The sequence below is a fragment of the Gadus chalcogrammus genome, chromosome 3 (genome assembly GCF_026213295.1).
Source record: "Gadus chalcogrammus isolate NIFS_2021 chromosome 3, NIFS_Gcha_1.0, whole genome shotgun sequence".
In the NCBI taxonomy this organism is placed as follows: Eukaryota; Metazoa; Chordata; class Actinopteri; order Gadiformes; family Gadidae; genus Gadus; species Gadus chalcogrammus.
Genome location: NC_079414.1, coordinates 10,694,485 through 10,711,981, shown reverse-complemented (window position 1 = coordinate 10,711,981; position 17,497 = coordinate 10,694,485). Strand labels below are relative to the sequence as shown.

General features: G+C 48.2%; 1 protein-coding gene across 1 annotated transcript in view; it reads left to right on the top strand.

Moving 5' to 3' along the window:
* Window positions 1–17,497, top strand: part of ctnna2 (catenin (cadherin-associated protein), alpha 2) — a 276,746-nt gene that overhangs the window by 254,723 nt on the left and 4,526 nt on the right. The window contains exons 10-14 of the mRNA XM_056587211.1: window positions 3,437–3,529; window positions 4,380–4,536; window positions 4,812–5,012; window positions 13,766–13,917; window positions 15,933–16,046. Coding sequence (XP_056443186.1) covers window positions 3,437–3,529; window positions 4,380–4,536; window positions 4,812–5,012; window positions 13,766–13,917; window positions 15,933–16,046 — 717 coding nt within the window. The remainder of the gene's footprint in view (window positions 1–3,436; window positions 3,530–4,379; window positions 4,537–4,811; window positions 5,013–13,765; window positions 13,918–15,932; window positions 16,047–17,497) is intronic.

The window sequence follows — 17,497 nt, the reverse complement described above, 5'->3', positions numbered from 1 at the left end:
ACACGTGAGTGAATGCAAAGCCTTGTAAATTCCAAGCAGCAGTGAGAACCTTTGTCAAATTAGAATTGAAGAGATTATCCCGGGTACAGCCGAAACGACAAAATCGATGAACCTTTGTGAGATGCCAAAACGAAGAATGACCAAGCGGCAGCATCTCTCCATAGCTAGCCTTCTCATTTTCACACACGTACACATACATACACACACATACACACACACACACACACACACACACACACACACACACACACACACACACACACACACACACACACACACACACACACACACACACACACACACAAACACACAATTCGATGCAAACATTTAAAACAACCATAGTTCACAGGGTGAGAACCATTAGACATTCCATGAAAACCCATCCGCTAAATAAACATTCAAACATATTCTATATTGTGTGTATATATATATATGAGAGTGTGTATGTGTGTGAGGTTCACTTTTTCTGTGCCAGTACACTGCCATGCAAAGACAGAGTTCAGTATTACTAGTCAAGATATTCTCTGTTTTCATTAACACCGAATAAGCAAAGACACACGCGCAGCAAAACACTATTTTCTTGTCACTTTGTCCTATCTCTCTCTCTCTCTCTCTCTCTCTCTCTCTCTCACTCTCTCTCTCTCTCTCTCTCTCTCTCTCTCTCTCTCTCTCTCTCTCTCTCTCTCTCTCTCTCTCTCTCTCTCTCTCTCTCTCTCTCTCTCTCTCTCTCTCTCTCTCTAATCATTCTCTCACTTCCCTCAGAACAACACACACACACACGCACAAAGTCACATTCTCACATAAAGGGGCTGCAATCCATCACTGTCCTCTTAGCTGTCACCAGTAAAGGGAGATCGGGCTCAGAGCTCCCAAGTCTTCCAACACAAATTTGATTTAAGCCAATTTGCCTGGAACGGTGACATGTGAGCACTAGGAGCGCTAATGCAGTGTGACACCTCCGTTGGCCAACAGGCATGTGTCTGTTCAGCTGCAGTTTAACCCTCAGGCTTGTTGCGGCGGCTCATTTTCTTAGCGATGGTGGTGTTTGGTGGAGTTATGAATAATAACTGTGAAGCTGTGAAATGCAGGCGATCGTGAGACAATAGCAAGGGCCCGTGATGTGGCTTGTACAAGGGGTTTGTGCGATGTTGGGTTTCTTTAAGTGTCTCTGTGTGTGTGTGTGTGTGTGTGCGTGTGCGTGTGGGTGTGGGTGTGGGTGTGGGTGTGGGTGTGAGACAGAAAGAGAGGGAGAGAGTTTGAAGATATGTGTTTTTCTTTGATTGTGTGAGTAAAAGACACCACTTTTTTGGAAAAGCCATCTCTTCAATCATTACTCAGTACTTTAATCATTAAAACTCATTAAACTTACCATCTACCCAAATGACCAATTTGAACTCTTTGCATATCTTTCTTATAATTATTATTTTGTTCTATATTCAGAAGTTTTAATAATAATAAAAAGTGTTTTGTTTTGCCTGCTTGGCCTTTGGACATGCAAGGAAAAGTGCCTCTAATGAACTAATATAATATTAGCTTTTATTTCTAATATTAGCCACCTGATATTAGCTGTCTGATTGATTATAATTAATTCCTGTAATATTTACTGGATACCAGATGTAGCAAGAGTTCTAGAGTATCCAGGATTCTACCAGTGAATCACACGAGACCAAAGATATAATCGATGAATACAGTGTCTCGTCGGATCCTGAGCTCAGTGTGACCTTGAACAAGACAGCTACCTGCTGCTAACGCGTTTTACTCCTGTTCTCTATGACCTGCTTTTTTCTATGCGTGGTTGCTCACGGTGTGTGAATATGTGGTTGGACAACAGATATCATAAGACTGAGTTTTCTCTCTGTGCATTCTCTACTCCTGACTCTCCCTTTCCAAAGTGGGCATTCAGTCCTTTCTCTTTGAACAGAATCAGCCGCATGTCGCTTCATTCAAGCAACTGCAGAGGCGTTTTGCAGTTCCCTGTAAGCGCTCTCTCTGCCCACGCTCTTCTCAGTGATGGATTCTAGGTAGTGCAGTTGCTATAGGGGGGGTTGAAGGAGGTCTATGTGGTAAATCATCATTCAAGATGAAGGGTTAACACATGTTTACAGACCCTAGAGCTACAGCTACTTGATGACCTGCTAGGCTTACGCTAGAGACTAGATTTGATGTCCCATAGCTTTCCATACTCCTTCATAACCGATAACAATTAATTTTGGTCTTGAAACATGTGATGAGTCGTGCACCACATGAGCTAATCTTACATTAGCTGTACCTGTTCTGAAGAGGGGAGCCATATGCTATCCAGACAGCCAGCCTGTAGCGCTGCCTGATCCACAGAGACCGAGTCTGGAGATAGACAGAGGCAAAAGGGTTGTTTCTGGGACCATCTGGCCTCGTTATCCAACAAAGTTCCGTGTGACCCTAAAGCCCACAGGTGCACCCTTCACCCATCGGCCATCTCGGTTCCATCGTGGTTCCTAACACCAGCAAACAGAATGCGGAATTCCGCATTCTGTTCCCCAGGATGCCCTTTATGGCAAAGTTAGGAAAAATGTGCAACCAAGGCTTTCTCTGAAAATTTGTAATGCTTCCTGCAATGGTTCCTGGATTCCGCATAGAGCACATGTTTTTTTGCATGAATACTATAGGTATTTTTTCATTAGACCATTGTGGATATATGGGCCCTTCGTTATGAAGCACTTACAATGTTGAATTGGTCCACTTGGAGGATCGCTTGTGTGATTCTACCAGTGAATCAATCCAGACTAAACACATAATCAATGACTACAGTGTCTGGTTGGATCCTCAGCTACTCTTAGAATAAGTGTCGGTGTGTCCTTGAGAGAGAACTCCTGCTAACGCCTGTTTCGATGAAGTGCTCGTTGCTGTGCATGGTCGGCCCTGCTGCCAATGTGTGAATGTGTTGTTGACAAAACAGATGACATAATACTCATATTGCCCTCTGTGCTTACTTTACAATTCACTCCTGACTCTACCTTTCCAAAGCAAGTATTCAGTCCTACTTCCCTGAAAAGATACACATGAACCTATTAGATGCACAAAGGTAATAGGATCAGCCACCGCAGTATGGAGATAATTCTCATCCGGTTTATGTTAGACAGCATCAAGGATGCACCGTGTGTGCTATACAATGGCCAGACCAGTGCAGTGGCTGCTGAGTGTTTGACAACCAGCCCAAACATTCCATCCACAATGCAACTGCATGCATCCTTGAGCAAGATGCTTATCCCCCTACCTGCTCCTTAATGACATGTTTCAGAATTAAGTCACTTTGAATAAAAATGTCTGCCTAATTACCTTAAAAAACAGTATGAACCGTTCAAACTTAAGCCTCTAATTAGTCTTTTGGGGTAATACAGAACAACATAAAAGTGGACTTTGAGATGGTCTTTGATGGCTCCTCTTTCTTGACTTTCAGGTGGCCAACTTGGCGTGCTCCATCTCCAACAACGAAGAGGGCGTGAAGCTGGTCCGCATGGCCGCCACTCAAATCGACAGTCTGTGCCCCCAGGTAACGACCCTCCAAACATCAACATCACTCATGGCCCCTGTCACAGTACATCGCTACAGTCCCCCATGCTGGCTACTGTGGCAAGTGTGTTTACCACAGGGGGGGTTGGACTGTGCGGTAATTGTTGGTGTTCAGGGTGAAGGGTTAACACATATTTACAAATCCCAGCGCTAGAGCTGCGAATGTTTGCCTAGCTCACACCGTAGACTTCCTCTAGATGTGCTTTGGTGGAGCGGAGCGTCTACCTGCAAGGACTCTGTCATCCCTGATCACAATCCACGCTCCAAATGAAAACATTCTGGCATATAAAACACCTGGCTGCTGCCTTATCCCAGCTATCCTTGTTGTAGACTCTGATCAACAGCACATCAAGATAGCTGTAGTAGGCAGCGAGTGGGTTGCAAAGAAGAAAGTGGGGATTACCAGAGGCAGGGACGCTGAGGAATTGTGCTCAATTGCTGGCTTTACCGAAGTCTTCACACTTCTGCTGTGTGCTCGCCTCATTCTCTCAAAATAATTGCGGCAAAGTCCACTTGGAGCCAGAGGATATTTGTAAGCAAGACAAGTCCTGGCATTTGATATTTTATGTAGCCGAGGCGTGGGTGCTCTGTTGTGTCCATGTCTTTAGAGGTTAAAACAAGCGTTATTCTTTTCATTATCAACACTATTTCTCTGACTTTAGTGCAAAATGCTTTCCACGGAAGCCGGTCATGTATTCAGCCAATCAGACTGAGCTCTTGGTGAGATCGTACACGAGAACTCATCCCCGGTTGGCTTCTTCACGTGTGCACACACGAATCCTAGGGTGCATTTATAGTACTGACTCAGCGGGCGTCTTCCTCTGCGTCAGGTGATCAACGCCGCACTCACCCTGGCGGCGCGGCCCCAGAGCAAGGTGGCTCAGGACAACATGGACGTCTTCAAAGACCAATGGGAGAAGCAGGTGCGCATCCTAACCGAGGCCGTGGACGACATCACATCCGTCGACGACTTCCTGTCCGTGTCAGGTACGCCGGGACTCTTGCCTTCTTCGTTCTTCTCACTCTCTCTCTTAGTTCGCCTGTGGCATAACATTGTCCTTTTTTCCCCTTTTCATTATAACATTGTTATGACTCATGTTCATATGTTCTACAGTCTGTGCCCAGAAGCACAGCTTCCCAACGTGCCAGTACATTCATGACACATATGTTTGATACAAGCCTCTTGAGGAGATGTAGGGGATCACTCTGCTGTGAACGCCACGCTGTCCCCTAAACCACGCCTTAATTTCCAACCCCTCTAGAAAACCACATCCTGGAAGACGTCAACAAGTGCGTGATCGCTCTGCAAGAGGGCGACGTGGACACCCTGGACCGCACAGCGGGGGCCATCCGGGGCCGCGCAGCACGGGTGGTGCACATCATCAACGCCGAGATGGAGAACTACGAACCGGGAGTGTACACCGAGCGGGTGCTGGAGTCCATCAAGCTGCTGTCCGAGACCGGTGGGTGGCGTCCTGAAAGAAAGCAATTTGATGGTGGTGTTGAAGGGGGGGAGACCATCAGTGCACCGTCATGCATGGATAAATGCATGAATGACTGCATGAAATTGGCTTTGTGTCGAAGGGGCAACTCCATGAATGAGTGAATGGATGGATGGATGAATGAATGAGGGAACCACAGGACTAGTTACATCAATACACAGGAACAGCCATCTGCCTTTCACCTGTTGGGGTAAAAACCGCCACAGGTGGGTGGCTCAGTGGTTCAACCTGGCGTTGTAGGAACCCAGGTTTGATTCCCACTTGTGGATCCTATTCTTCATGTGATTCCTGAACCGGTGTCGGCCAACATTCTATAGTTGGGTGATGCTGTGTGTTGGGGCAGTCTGAAAGCACCTCTGCACCCACATTCATGTCTCTATTCACTGCACTGTTCATAAAGGCACAACCCAATTCACAATATATATAAACAGAAAGAGAACACTCACACACCATGTCTACTCAAACGTCTCTCCGCCATTATGTTGGTTTTTCTTCTGTGCTGGTTGTTTTTGGACCAACGTACAAACAAATAATGAAACCCTCTCACAGTGGGAATTCAGCAGTCCCTGGTTCTGTCCAGCCAGATGTAGTCTAGCTGTGGCCGGGGGGCTTTGGGCCGAGTCATGGCAGGGTGCAACAGAGCTGGGGTCAGTTTGGGCTCTGTGTAGCTCCCAGGCCCAGCTGTCCCAGCAGGAGGCCAGGTGATGCAGGACCTCCTGGCAGCTGTTTCACTCTGACCTTTAGTTGAGAGGGCTCTCATCAAAAACACCTTGTGTTTCCTCCCTTCAAAACAACATATGCTGTTTGTCCTGTTCTTCTATAATTCCCATATATATATATATATATATGCCCTAACCCTAACCCTATATTATTGGTTTTATGTTTTGTATTCCTTATACCTGGGAATCGCAGGGTACTTATATTATTTTTAAATGTGTTTATATGTATATCTGGAATAAAACAGGATGAAGTAAAGGAAAATAGCAGCAAAAGGGGGTACAAATATGCCCTCGCCTGACCCAACGGATAATAACCAAGAGGACAACACGCAGACAAATAAATGGGGCTGATACCCGGTTATTTTCAGCCCGTTACACCACATATTATCTAGAAGGAAATCAACATGGTCAGTCGGATATAATTCTACCCATAATCAACTAAATTTAAATTGGTCTTACAACCCAAAATGGTGTTCTGATCCAGCAGGTGCATGCTGAGAGTGCATGCCGTGAGTTTGTTATTCAACACCAGATACGCTGCTCACTGGGCCCCTCCTATCTGCTCTCCATATTCCCCCTACATCATCATCCTCCTCTTTTATCTGCCCCATTAGCACCCATTTAGCCAAGCTGCTATCTATCGTTTCTCCCATTGCTTTCATCCATTGCGGTAATGGAATAGACACAATCAGCTGTTTATCCAGCAGCCCCGCCCGCCAATAAGTCCCGAATACATAAGACGTTTGTGTACCCACCAGGGCCAGCCGTGCCTCCTTCAGTTCCTCCAACCCCAGCAATGTAATTAACTATCTATCCACCCTGGTGATGATCTGCAAAAGTTCGAGTGTAATGTGTTCTGATACTTTCGAACTCTATCGAATCGCTCCGCCTAATTACTCGGTGCAGCTCGCGCGTATCCCTTGTCCCGTCTCCGCCCAGCGTGACCCCGCCCGACACCCAGAGCTAGTGACGACGTGTCGGGATGTTCCAGGACAGCACTGGGGGGGGGGGGGGGGGGGGGGGGGTTAGTCCAGAGAGCTCCGGAGGATTACTCGGCGAAACCTGCTTAGCTTGGAATAAAAAGCGGTAGCGCCAGTGTGTATAGGGACAGATAACAGAATGAAGCCAGCGATGAGGCTCCCGTGTAGGGGAGGACACAGGGGTCTGTCTGGCCGAGTCCCCCCAGCCGCTGGGCCGTGGTCCACGGAGGTGGCTAAGTGACATGTTAAGCCAGCGTACCGGATAGGGTGTCGGGGGGTGTCTCTATGATATGTAGGGTTTGGTGTGTGTGTGTGTGTGTGTGTGTGTGTGTCCCTCTACTCCCACTGCATTAAGCTGTTGCTAGGGGGCTAACATTGTGCCTTTGATCTGGGCTGTAAAGCACTCATATCGATCACAGTAAACAACCCCCCCCCCACACACACACACACACACACACACACACTCCCATCCCCAGTCTCTGTCCCCCCGTTCCACCTTCAGCCCCCGCCCCATTTCCTTCCAATGCCAACTGTGGATGTGAAAAAAATGGCGGAAGAGGAAATGCAACGCTGGAGCGGCGTCGGTGGAGAGAATGACTATTTGAACAAAGAGGAAGGGATCACAGAATGCTCAGAGGATATTGAGTCCAATTAACTTGACTCTAGTCGGAAATCAATAGATGTCAGGGAGGATTTCAGCCAGCGATTTCAGAGGGGATTGCAGTGATTAGAATTCAATCATGCAGCAATGCTTTTAGCATTCCATACATATGCGTTTTCTTTTGCATGTCGGCAGCGTTTGTGTGTTGGTTTTATTGCGTGTGTTCGTTTTTGCGTTTTATCCGCACGTTTCCCAAGCCGACGCATGGAGCTCCCAGCATGCCGATCTCCCTCCACTCAGCAGGCTGCTAATAACAAAGACCCCTGAACTTTGACCCCTCTGGAGTACCAACAGAGGAGCGCCGAGAGTGAACTCAGCTAGGCCAGCATCACCACCACACCATTACAACCACAGCTAAGCCAGTGCTATTTTGTTAATGTTAGCTGTAGATTCCTTTTTTCGAGACAGGAGGAATCAATAACCTAATAGAAGGTGGTTAGTTATGTGCTGTGTTCCGATATCCATCCTTCCATGAGTACACTTAAAAGTAGTACACTATTCGCACTCACTAATTGCGCTGATTTTCAGATGTCTGTGTCATTCCAAGTCGAATACTCTGTGGTGCACTAACCGAAAACTACGATCGCAACTGCCGCCACAGCTCCTCCATAAAAATGACTCCATTAATGCAGGCTATGTGGAAAATGCGCTGAAGTTTGCCCAGTCTGGCTGTCGTTGAGTACGAAAAGAGTACATCAATCCACGCGGTTTGACCATTTTGAGTATACCACCCGGGTCCTTTCAGTACACTTCTTTTCGCCCCAATCTTATTTGGAACGCCCTACGTACTCAAACTAAATATAGTGAGTGCGGATAGTATGGATATTGGAACACAACAATGGTCTCTCTCTCTCTCTCTCTCTCTCTCTCTCTCGCCATCCAGCTCCCCACTTTCTGACACTAACCCTAGCAACTTGTTACCGCTATCATGACCACTCTTGAATGCCTCCCCTCTCTCTCACTCTCTCACTCTCTCTCTCTCTCTCTCTCTCTCTCTCTCTCTCTCTCTCTCTCTCTCTCTCTCTCTCTCTCTCTCTCTCTCTCTCTCTCTCTCTCTCTCTCTCTCTCTCTCTCTCTCTCTCTCTCTCTCTCTCTCTCTCTCAGAGACGTGTCCCTGCAAACTAACTACTGATGTGTTCAAACGATTTAAACCTTTAAAGTCCATCATTAATGTAGTGCTCGCAGTGGGTGGATTGAAGACTGATATATGAGCCTAAGTTATTGTGCCATTTAACCACTGCGAGCGCCATGCACTCCTGTTACACTGCTAGGTAACAATAAAGCCAGTGGAATATAGCACTTGGCTGCTGTGTTTCCCCTCACAGCTTTCTCTGAGGACAGTGGAGTAATGGGCCGTTATTCCTATGACATAGCTCTCACTCCAGTCAGCACTAGCGCTCTCTGCTCAGCTGCTCAGCTGCTCCTGTCCTATGAACCCATGTGAATGTTTAACTCTAGTCATGGTTGTATGGTTATATTTCACTCACAAATGAGGTCAATGAGGTACTTGAGAAAAATAATCATGCATTTTTATTTAGTTTATAGTTTTAGATTGAACTGACGCACGCAAGAAATCACTGATGAGGTAAGTGAAAAAAGAAAAAATCTAAAACGACAGGCACTAGAAAGAGCTTCCTGCCTGTCTCAAGAGCCATGAATCAAACTCAGGGTCTGTGTGTACGCTGGACAGAAACAAGTGGACCAAAGTGCATTGCTCGCACTCATCAAGGAAACTCTGAGTCACTTCGCCATTTCCATCTTTTGTTATGCTGCCTCACAGAGTTGGCCTGACAGATGGAGGTGTGTGTGTGTGTGTGTGTGTGTGTGTGTGTGTGTGTGTGTGTGTGTGTGTGTGTGTGTGTGTGTGTGTGTGTGTGTGTGTGTGTGTGTGTGTGTGTGTGTGTGTGTGTGTGTGTGTTTGTATGTGTATGTGTATGTGTGCTTGTGTGTGTGTGTGTGTGTGTGTGTGTGTGTGTGTGTCTGTTTATGTGTGTGTGTGTGTGGGGGGGGGGGGGCTGGGAGGTAGGGGTTATAGCTAGCAGCAGAGGGGGGGGTTGGATAGCGTTGGAAAAGCTCTGAAACTTCCTCCTGAGGATAGGGTTGTGTGTTCCCATCCCAACCTAAATCGACTGGGTTTGATGTCCAGAGCAAGATGCTTCCCTATTCAACGCATGTCTCCACACACACCGGAGGTCGCTTTGGATAAAAGGGTCTGCTAAAAGCACTAAAGAGTAGGAAAAGGTGGTCAACAAGTTGGACTTAAGAGCAGGAAGCGGTGGTCTCAATTGGGTGTTAAAAAAGGTTTGTAGCTCAATGGGGTAGCTCAATCGCAATGCTGCTACTTGGACCTCGTCAAAGGCTCCCTGAAGTCCCAGCAGCGAGTGTAATTCTGGGGTAAAAGGCAGGGGAGGCCGGCCTCTCAGATCCCGTTCGTAGTGGGCATGCGGGGAGCCGTCCGGACCCGGCCAAGCCTCCTCATCCGAGCGTCTGAACATAAGTCAGAGCTCAGACACACAGACCGGGGGGCTCGGCTTCGCACACGCCAAGGTCTGCTGCAGTGTGCCTGCGTTGCCTTTTGATTTCGGCTTATAATATTATCGAAATTAAGCCGGTGCCACGTGGGGATATATACAAAAAAAGAGGAAATGGGAGTACGGAAAACAGGGGCAGAAGCTGAGTTGAACACCTCCAGGGTTTGCGGCCCCCCTCTGCTGATGCGGATTTAAGCGTTCATTTTGTCCCTCTGACTCCTCACGTAAGCCACGTGAGGCTAAGGGGGAGAGAAAACCTTGCTGGCTACACGGTCACATTTAATTCCCTTCATCATTTCTCAACTGGAATGAGTGAAATTGCTCCTTACCATCAGCAACTTTGCTCATTAAATACTTTGAGAACATTTAAATATTTCTATTTAAATACGCTGTTTCCTGCATATCCCCAAAGCCCATTTTACGCCTTTCCAGTAAGTGGATTAAAGTGAATTAGAAAAATGGAAAGGGGAGTGTGGAAAAAAAGCAAGACACTTTAATGTAGCACCTTTTAGTTTGCCATGAAATATGGCTATTGTTCTATATGAGTACAATATAAAGTATAGTACAGACTCATTAACATTAAGAGCAATTTAACTGGTCCAGCTCGCAAACATACAAACAAAAGGCTGTTTGACAGGCCAGAGAGAACACCGAAAACAGAAATGGAGATCGAGAGAGATTGGAGACATAGAAAGACAGACAGACAATCAGACATAGATCAATAGAGGGGAGAAAGAAAGACCGACAGAAGACAGACAGACAGACAGACAGATCAATAGAGGAGAGAGAAAAAGACCGACAGACAATCAGAAAGACAGACAAAAAGACAGAGTGGAAGGGAAAGAGACGGAGAGAGAGTGCATTTCAGAGTGCTGGTGTTCACCGACCAAGCTGCCACCATGCATTTGTCTCTCCCCTCTTGTTTTGTATTCCACTGTCCTCATTAGACCTAGCTTATGCCCCATCTCCAGCGGGCTTAGACCTTCAAACTGCAGCCTGTCGCCTTACCCCAGAACCGCTCCTGTGTGCAGTATAGATAGTCACCACTAAATGTTTCAGGGGCAGTTGAGAGAGCATTACGTTGAGCTTTTCCTTTACATGTAAAAGGGAATAGGTAAAGCCAGAGCCTTCGTCCCAGAGTAATAGCTCATTTTATCTTTTCTGTCCCTGCCTGCCTCTCTCATATATCTCGTTGGCTCTCTACCGCTCTCCCTTGCTCTGTCTCTCCCTGCCTCTCTCTCTACCTCCTCCACCTCTCTCTGCCTCTCTCCCTTTCTCTTTCTCTCCCTGCCTGTCCTTCCACCTCTCTCTACCCCTCTCCCTTTCTCCCCCTGCCTGTCTCTCCCTCTTTCTGCCTCTCTCCCTTTTTCTGTCTCGCTGCTTCTTTCTCCACCTCTCTGCCTCTCTCTGTGTCTTTTTCTATCTTCTCCATGTCTCCCTCTTTCTGTTTCTCCTCTCTCCTTCTACCTCTACCTCCCCCACTCATCTTACAGTCTACCTCTCTCCCCATCCCTATATCTCTCTTTGTCTCTCACTCACTCTCTCAATGCCTCTCTATATTTATCTCTTGTGTATGATTCTCCCTCTCCCTCCCTTTCCTTCTGCCTCTGTGTCTCTCTGTCTGTCTCTTCCTCTCCCTCCGTCTGTCTGTGTCCTGTGTCTCTCACGGCCCCCCTTGTTGCTCTCGTCGTCACCTGAAGAGCTCTTCATAGTTCATCCTACCCCCAGTTGACCACTTTAGAGTTAAATGCGTCGTCAAGGCAGGCAGCATGTGAGGATGTTGCATCAAGCGAACAGATGAGCGTCCATAAATAAATGAATGAATGGGTTCATGGTATTCCGTGCTTGGTCAACAGTCAATAATATCACAGCTTTTGATAAGAGCTGTTCCCGTGTGCAAAGCACGTCGTTTTGCAGCTCTGACTCAACACCCGATTATGTAACAAGTTGCTAAAATAAAATAGCATTTATTTTAGCATTGAACAATCAGCATGTCTGTTCTGATTCCGCAAAGCATTGTTGAATACACACACACACAAACACAGACAAAGCGCATCCAAAAAACCATCCCAATCCCATCCAGATGTTAGAGTTAAAAAGGAAGCCGGTGGTCCCGTCTGGAACGCTATGACCGCTCTGACATCCCCTTCCCACATCGTTATCTCCCTCACAGCGCACTCAGACGTGCACGGACACAAGGCCAACTCATCACACGTTCGCCGCTCGCTAATTTATGCCAGCGGTTCAGGCAGGCGTTCCCAGCGCATGTGACAGACAGACTCCCCCCCCCCAACCATCCCGGCATCGGTAGCCGAGGTGAGGCAGCTAATTGGTGTGTGTTGTCTGATTGCAGCTGTCGCCCGAGCTGTGATCCTGGATGACATGGTAGCGCTGCCTTGCTTGTTGTTCGAGTGCCTCAGTGAGCAAAGAGTGGCAGAAGAAGGGGCTGCCAACACACAGAAATAAACGCAGAGCGTTTGTGTGTGTGTGTGTATGTGTGTGTGTGAGTGTGTGTGTGTGTGTGTGTGTGTGTGTGTGTGTGTGTGTGTGTGTGTGTGTGTGTGTGTGTGTGTGTGTGTGTGTGTGTGTGTGTGTGTGTGTGTGTGTGTGTGTGTGTGCGTGTTTGAGTGGGTGTATGTGGGGTTGTGTTCGTGTGAGTTTAAGTGTATTGGTGGGTGTGTTTATGTATGTTTGTGAGCACTTCTGTGTGTGCATAAGTTTATGCATGCCTGTTTGTTCCTGTTTGCATTAAATCTAGAGTTTACGTGTAAATGTATATAAATATGTATATAGGACTTTTAAGTCACACCGTCACATGGCATTTAAAGCTTCCATCTTGGAAGCATAGGAGCACTGGAATGTTAGTGGTTGTGTTAGTATTAATGTTTTTTTGGTCTTTGTATAGATATTGATTGTGACACGATTTGTCATTATGGGGATACTTTGTTGTGTTTGAAACTGCCACAGCGCTTCTCATGTGAGACGGGGCCAAACAATGTTTTCATTAGCCTAGGTTACGGTATATTTACGCTGATTTTGGATTTTACAGCACTACAACTCTCTTGAGCCCTCTCAATATGGTGGGTTAGTGCCAACAAAAACCCCATTATGCATTCTGATCTACAAACCCTATACACAGTTTATGTGCTTTTGCCTGTGTGTGTGTGTGTGTGTGTGTGTGTGTGTGTGTGTGTGTGTGTGTGTGTGTGTGTGTGTGTGTGTGTGTGTGTGTGTGTGTGTGTGTGTGTGTGTGTGTGTGTGGTGTTTGCGTGTGTGTGTGTCCTTGGAGGGCAGTAAATACACTCGACCCAGTGCACTTTCATATATTCTCTTTTTTCTCTCGTCTCATGGCTTGCCCTCCCATCACTCATCCATATTTTCACTTGGAGGACCGATTTTATTCTATAGAATACAGGTCCCACTTGTACATTTGCCTGTCTTGTGCCCATTCATCTAGCAGCCATCTTGTTTCACCGCGTTAGCTGGGAAGGGAAAGGGAAGGAATGCAGATTCCTGCTCTGTCCTTGGAGACTTCTAACCCTCTCTCCATCCTTCCCTCGCTTCCCTCTCTCCCTGTCTCCCTCCCTCCTTCCTCCTTCTCCCTCTCTCCTTCTTTCCCTCCCTCTCTCCCTTCCCCCCTCCCTTTATCCCTCTCTCCCTGTCTCTCTCTCCCTCCCTCCTTCCTTCCCTCTCCCTCTCTCCCTCCTTCCCTCCCTCTCTCCCGGTCTCCCTCCCTCGTTCCCCCTCTCCCTTACTCCCACTCTCCCTCCTTTCCTCCCTCTCTCCCTCCTTCTATCTCTTCCTCCCCCCCTTCCCCCTGCAGTGATGCCTCGCTTCGCCGAGCAGGTGGAGGTGGCCATCGAGGCTCTGAGCACCGACCCCCCGCAGGCCTTCGAGGAGAACGAGTTCATCGACGCGTCCCGCCTGGTGTACGACGGCGTCCGCGACATCCGGAAAGCAGTGCTCATGATCAGGGTACGTCTCATGTCACGTGGTCGCCATGCCTTCATCGTTGTGGATAACTCTAAAAAATTGTTACAATTAATTGGTTTTACATTTTTTCCTAATAAAATAATGATATTGTGTTCATATGATGTACGCCTTTTGGTGAACGCTTTTATTCAAAGCAACTACATGACCGAAATGTTAGCATTATTTCTTATTTAATTATATTAGATCTGTTCAGTGTTCATATCTTGACACAAGATTAAAAATGTAATATTTCTCGTTCACTTGTATGCACAACGTCGCAGGGGGATAGGAAATCAGTTTTAGTAGACATTTATTTGACTATCATAGCGTTTTGCTGTTGTTTATTTGGAAAAGCACATGCAACCCTAGCAAAATTTTGAGCTAACATTTGATCACCTAAAGCATCCCAAACAGCTTCCCATTGGCTGGCAATGTTACCACCCTCCACCAATAAGCACCATATGCCAACAATGTAACTGCCATCTTAAGAGCCCTGATAATCAGTACATCGAGGGCCTCTCACTACTGGACGGCTTCCCAGCTCAGCAGTAAGGAAACTATTCATCGGGAGATAATTTGATGGTTGGTAAATAATGTAAACCAGGCAGCCCTCCACAATCCTTGCCCCGCTGGCCTCATGATCCTCCCGGCTTTCGCGGAACAAACACAGAGGAACATGCTCATGGTCCCCTGTTTGCCACCATGGCATCTCGCAGGGGAGTGCCGGTGACAAAAGGTTGTACATCTGGGCTCTTTCGTTAGTCCTCCCCCTCTAAAAATGAGTCATTGTTTGACAGATCAACCTTCGGAACGCCACTTAGCAATGGTTTTCACAAGTACTAGCTTGTTCAGAAAACGGGTAGCAAGGAACCGAAAGTCTTTTCAGTTCCCCGGGATTTGTCTGTGATTGGTTTTCACAACTCGGAAGGATGTGACTACTAAATATGAAGGCTGTGGTCCTTGTACAAAAATACACATGTGCGACATTACCACGTTTTAGCAAGAGTTTGTTCCAAGGCTAAGTGGTTTTCAAGGAAAAAGCTAAACTCCAGCAGTAATAGTTTCTTAATATTCTCTACTTTCAAGTATTTTCAAAATGGTTACTTATATTGTAAGGGTTATCTTCCCCTCTCTCTCTCTCTCTCTCTCTCTCTCTCTCTCTCTCTCTCTCTCTCTCTCCTCTGGGTTGGCTTTGATTCGACAGAAGTCCTGAGCCTGGGAAGGGGGAATGGGGGGATTAACCTCATCCACTAACTAGCATCTCTGCAGGCCGTTATCCTCATCAATGTATTCTGCATTTGATCACCACCTCGGATCACTAACCTCTAGGAGTCTTTAATGTTGATTCCAAACAATGATGCAAGGGATGCGAAACCCCACCCCCCTCCAGAGAGGGCTGAATTATTCAGTTGCTCCCATACGACGGCTTTGATTGTCCGGCCTACCTGCTTGTCATTTACGGTACTGAAGTGGAACACGTTTCATCTCCCGGCCGTCACACCCTACCGCAGGGGCCACCGCCGCCTGTGGCGGTGAATGCAAACGCAGTGACAGGGAAATGTCCCTTTTGATTTTCTTTAGTGCTTTTCTTTTTTTACTATGTGGTCTTATAGCCTAGCTTCAATCCCAAAGTGTCTCTGAGTTGATTATTTTAGAGGCATGTCATTAAGAGATAGTGGTTAGGGCGTCTGGCTCATGGATGTTTACGGGTAGACTGTGGACATGGGGGATGGGTTGTGTGTTGATGTGGGGGTTGGGGTGTGTGTGGACATGGGGGTTGGGGTGTGTGGACATGGGGGTTGGGGTGTGTGTGGACGTGGGGGTTGGGGTGTGTGTGGACATGGGGTTTGGGCTGTATGCGGACATGGGGGTTAGGGTGTATGGGGACATGTGGGTTAGGGTGTGTGTGGACATGGGGGTTGGGGTGTATGGGGACATGGGGGCTGGGATCTATTTGGACATGGGGTTTGGGGTGTGTGTGGTCATGGGGGTCCCTAACTCCTCCTCCTGTCCTGCAGACCCCTGAGGAGCTGGAGGACGACTCAGACTTCGAACAGGAGGACTACGACGCCCGCAGCAGGACCAGCGTCCAGACCGAGGATGACCAGCTCATCGCCGGGCAGAGCGCCAGGGTGAGCACTCATCCCTCCATTCAGCCGTTCATGCTTCCATCCAGAGCGTCACCTGCACAGACAACCACAAGGCAAAGTACAGAAGTACTATCGAATGGGCTTCCAAAGCAGTCCATGAGAGAGAGAGAGAGAGGGAGAGAGGGGGAGAGAGAGGGGGGGGGGGGGGGGGGGGGGGAGAGAGAGAGAGAGAGGGGGGGGAGAGAGAGAGAGAAAGAGAGGGGGGGGAGAGAGGAAGAGAGGGGGAGAGAGAGAGAGAGAGAGAGAGGGAGAGATGGGGGGAGAGAGGAAGAGAGGGGGGGGAGAGAGAGAGAGAGGGGGGGAGAGAGAGTGAGAGGAAGAGAGGGGGAGAGAGAGGGAGAGTCCCCTTCCCTTCCCATTGCCCTAACCAGGCTTTAACCGGACTCATACAACCACCTCCATTTAGGATCACGCAGCAGTGCATGCAAGTCCACTTAAATGAGCCTAACAAGTAGGATTGTTTCCAATTTAGCCATACCTAGGGACAGCAGGTGTAATGCTGCATTCGGAAATAAAGAAGCATTTACTTAACTGCTCGTCAGATGTCCAAGCCCTCTGAGAATACATTATAGCTGTGCACCAGGAAGCCAGGCTATCCATGTTACTGGGCCTGGTGCTGGGGAACTGGGCCTGGTGCTGGGGTACTGGGCCTGGTGCTGGGGCGCTTAGCCTGGTGCTTGGGCCCTAAGCCTGGGGCTAGAGTACTGGGCCTGGTGCTGGGGTACTGGGCCTGATGCTGGGGATTCTTAGCCTGGTGCTTGGGCCCTAAGCCTGGGGCTAGAGTACTGGGCCTGGTGCTGGGGTACTGGGCCTGGTGCTGGGGTGCTTAGCCTGGTGCTTGGGCCCTAAGCCTGGGGCTAGAGTACTTGGCCTGGTGCTGGGACCCTAAGTCAGACGCTGGGGTACTTGGCCTGGTGCTGGGGTACTGAACCGGTTTATTGGTAGTGAGCCTGGGGCTAGGGTACTGGGCCTGGTTCTGGGGCTTTGAACTTCATCCTGCTCCACTGGGCTTGTGTTGGAACACTGCGCAAAGACCATTAAGGGTTCATCAGTGTTTGCACTAGCCTGCAGCAGCACCAGGCAGTATCTGGCAGGGTGATGCACACTGAATGGCTCGGGGATGAGGAGAGTGTGGCTTGGCATCCTGCCTCTCCCTGCAAGGCCCGTGGAGCTGAGCTTCCCTGGGCCCGGGGCCGGGATGATATCCATGCATCTGGAAGAAGAAGGAGAAGCAGTAAACCCCACCAAAACTGCATTTTGTTCTCGACAAATTCCTGCAGCAGCGCTCTGCTTACTCCCCAGAATGCAAGTGGAGCGGTATTAATAGACGGCTGTGGATACCGCGGGGCAATCGCTGCAGGGCCAGGCCTTTGGAAAAACTCTGTTGAAGCACTTCAAAAGGACTGAGCAACACGCCGCTGCTGCTGCTGCTG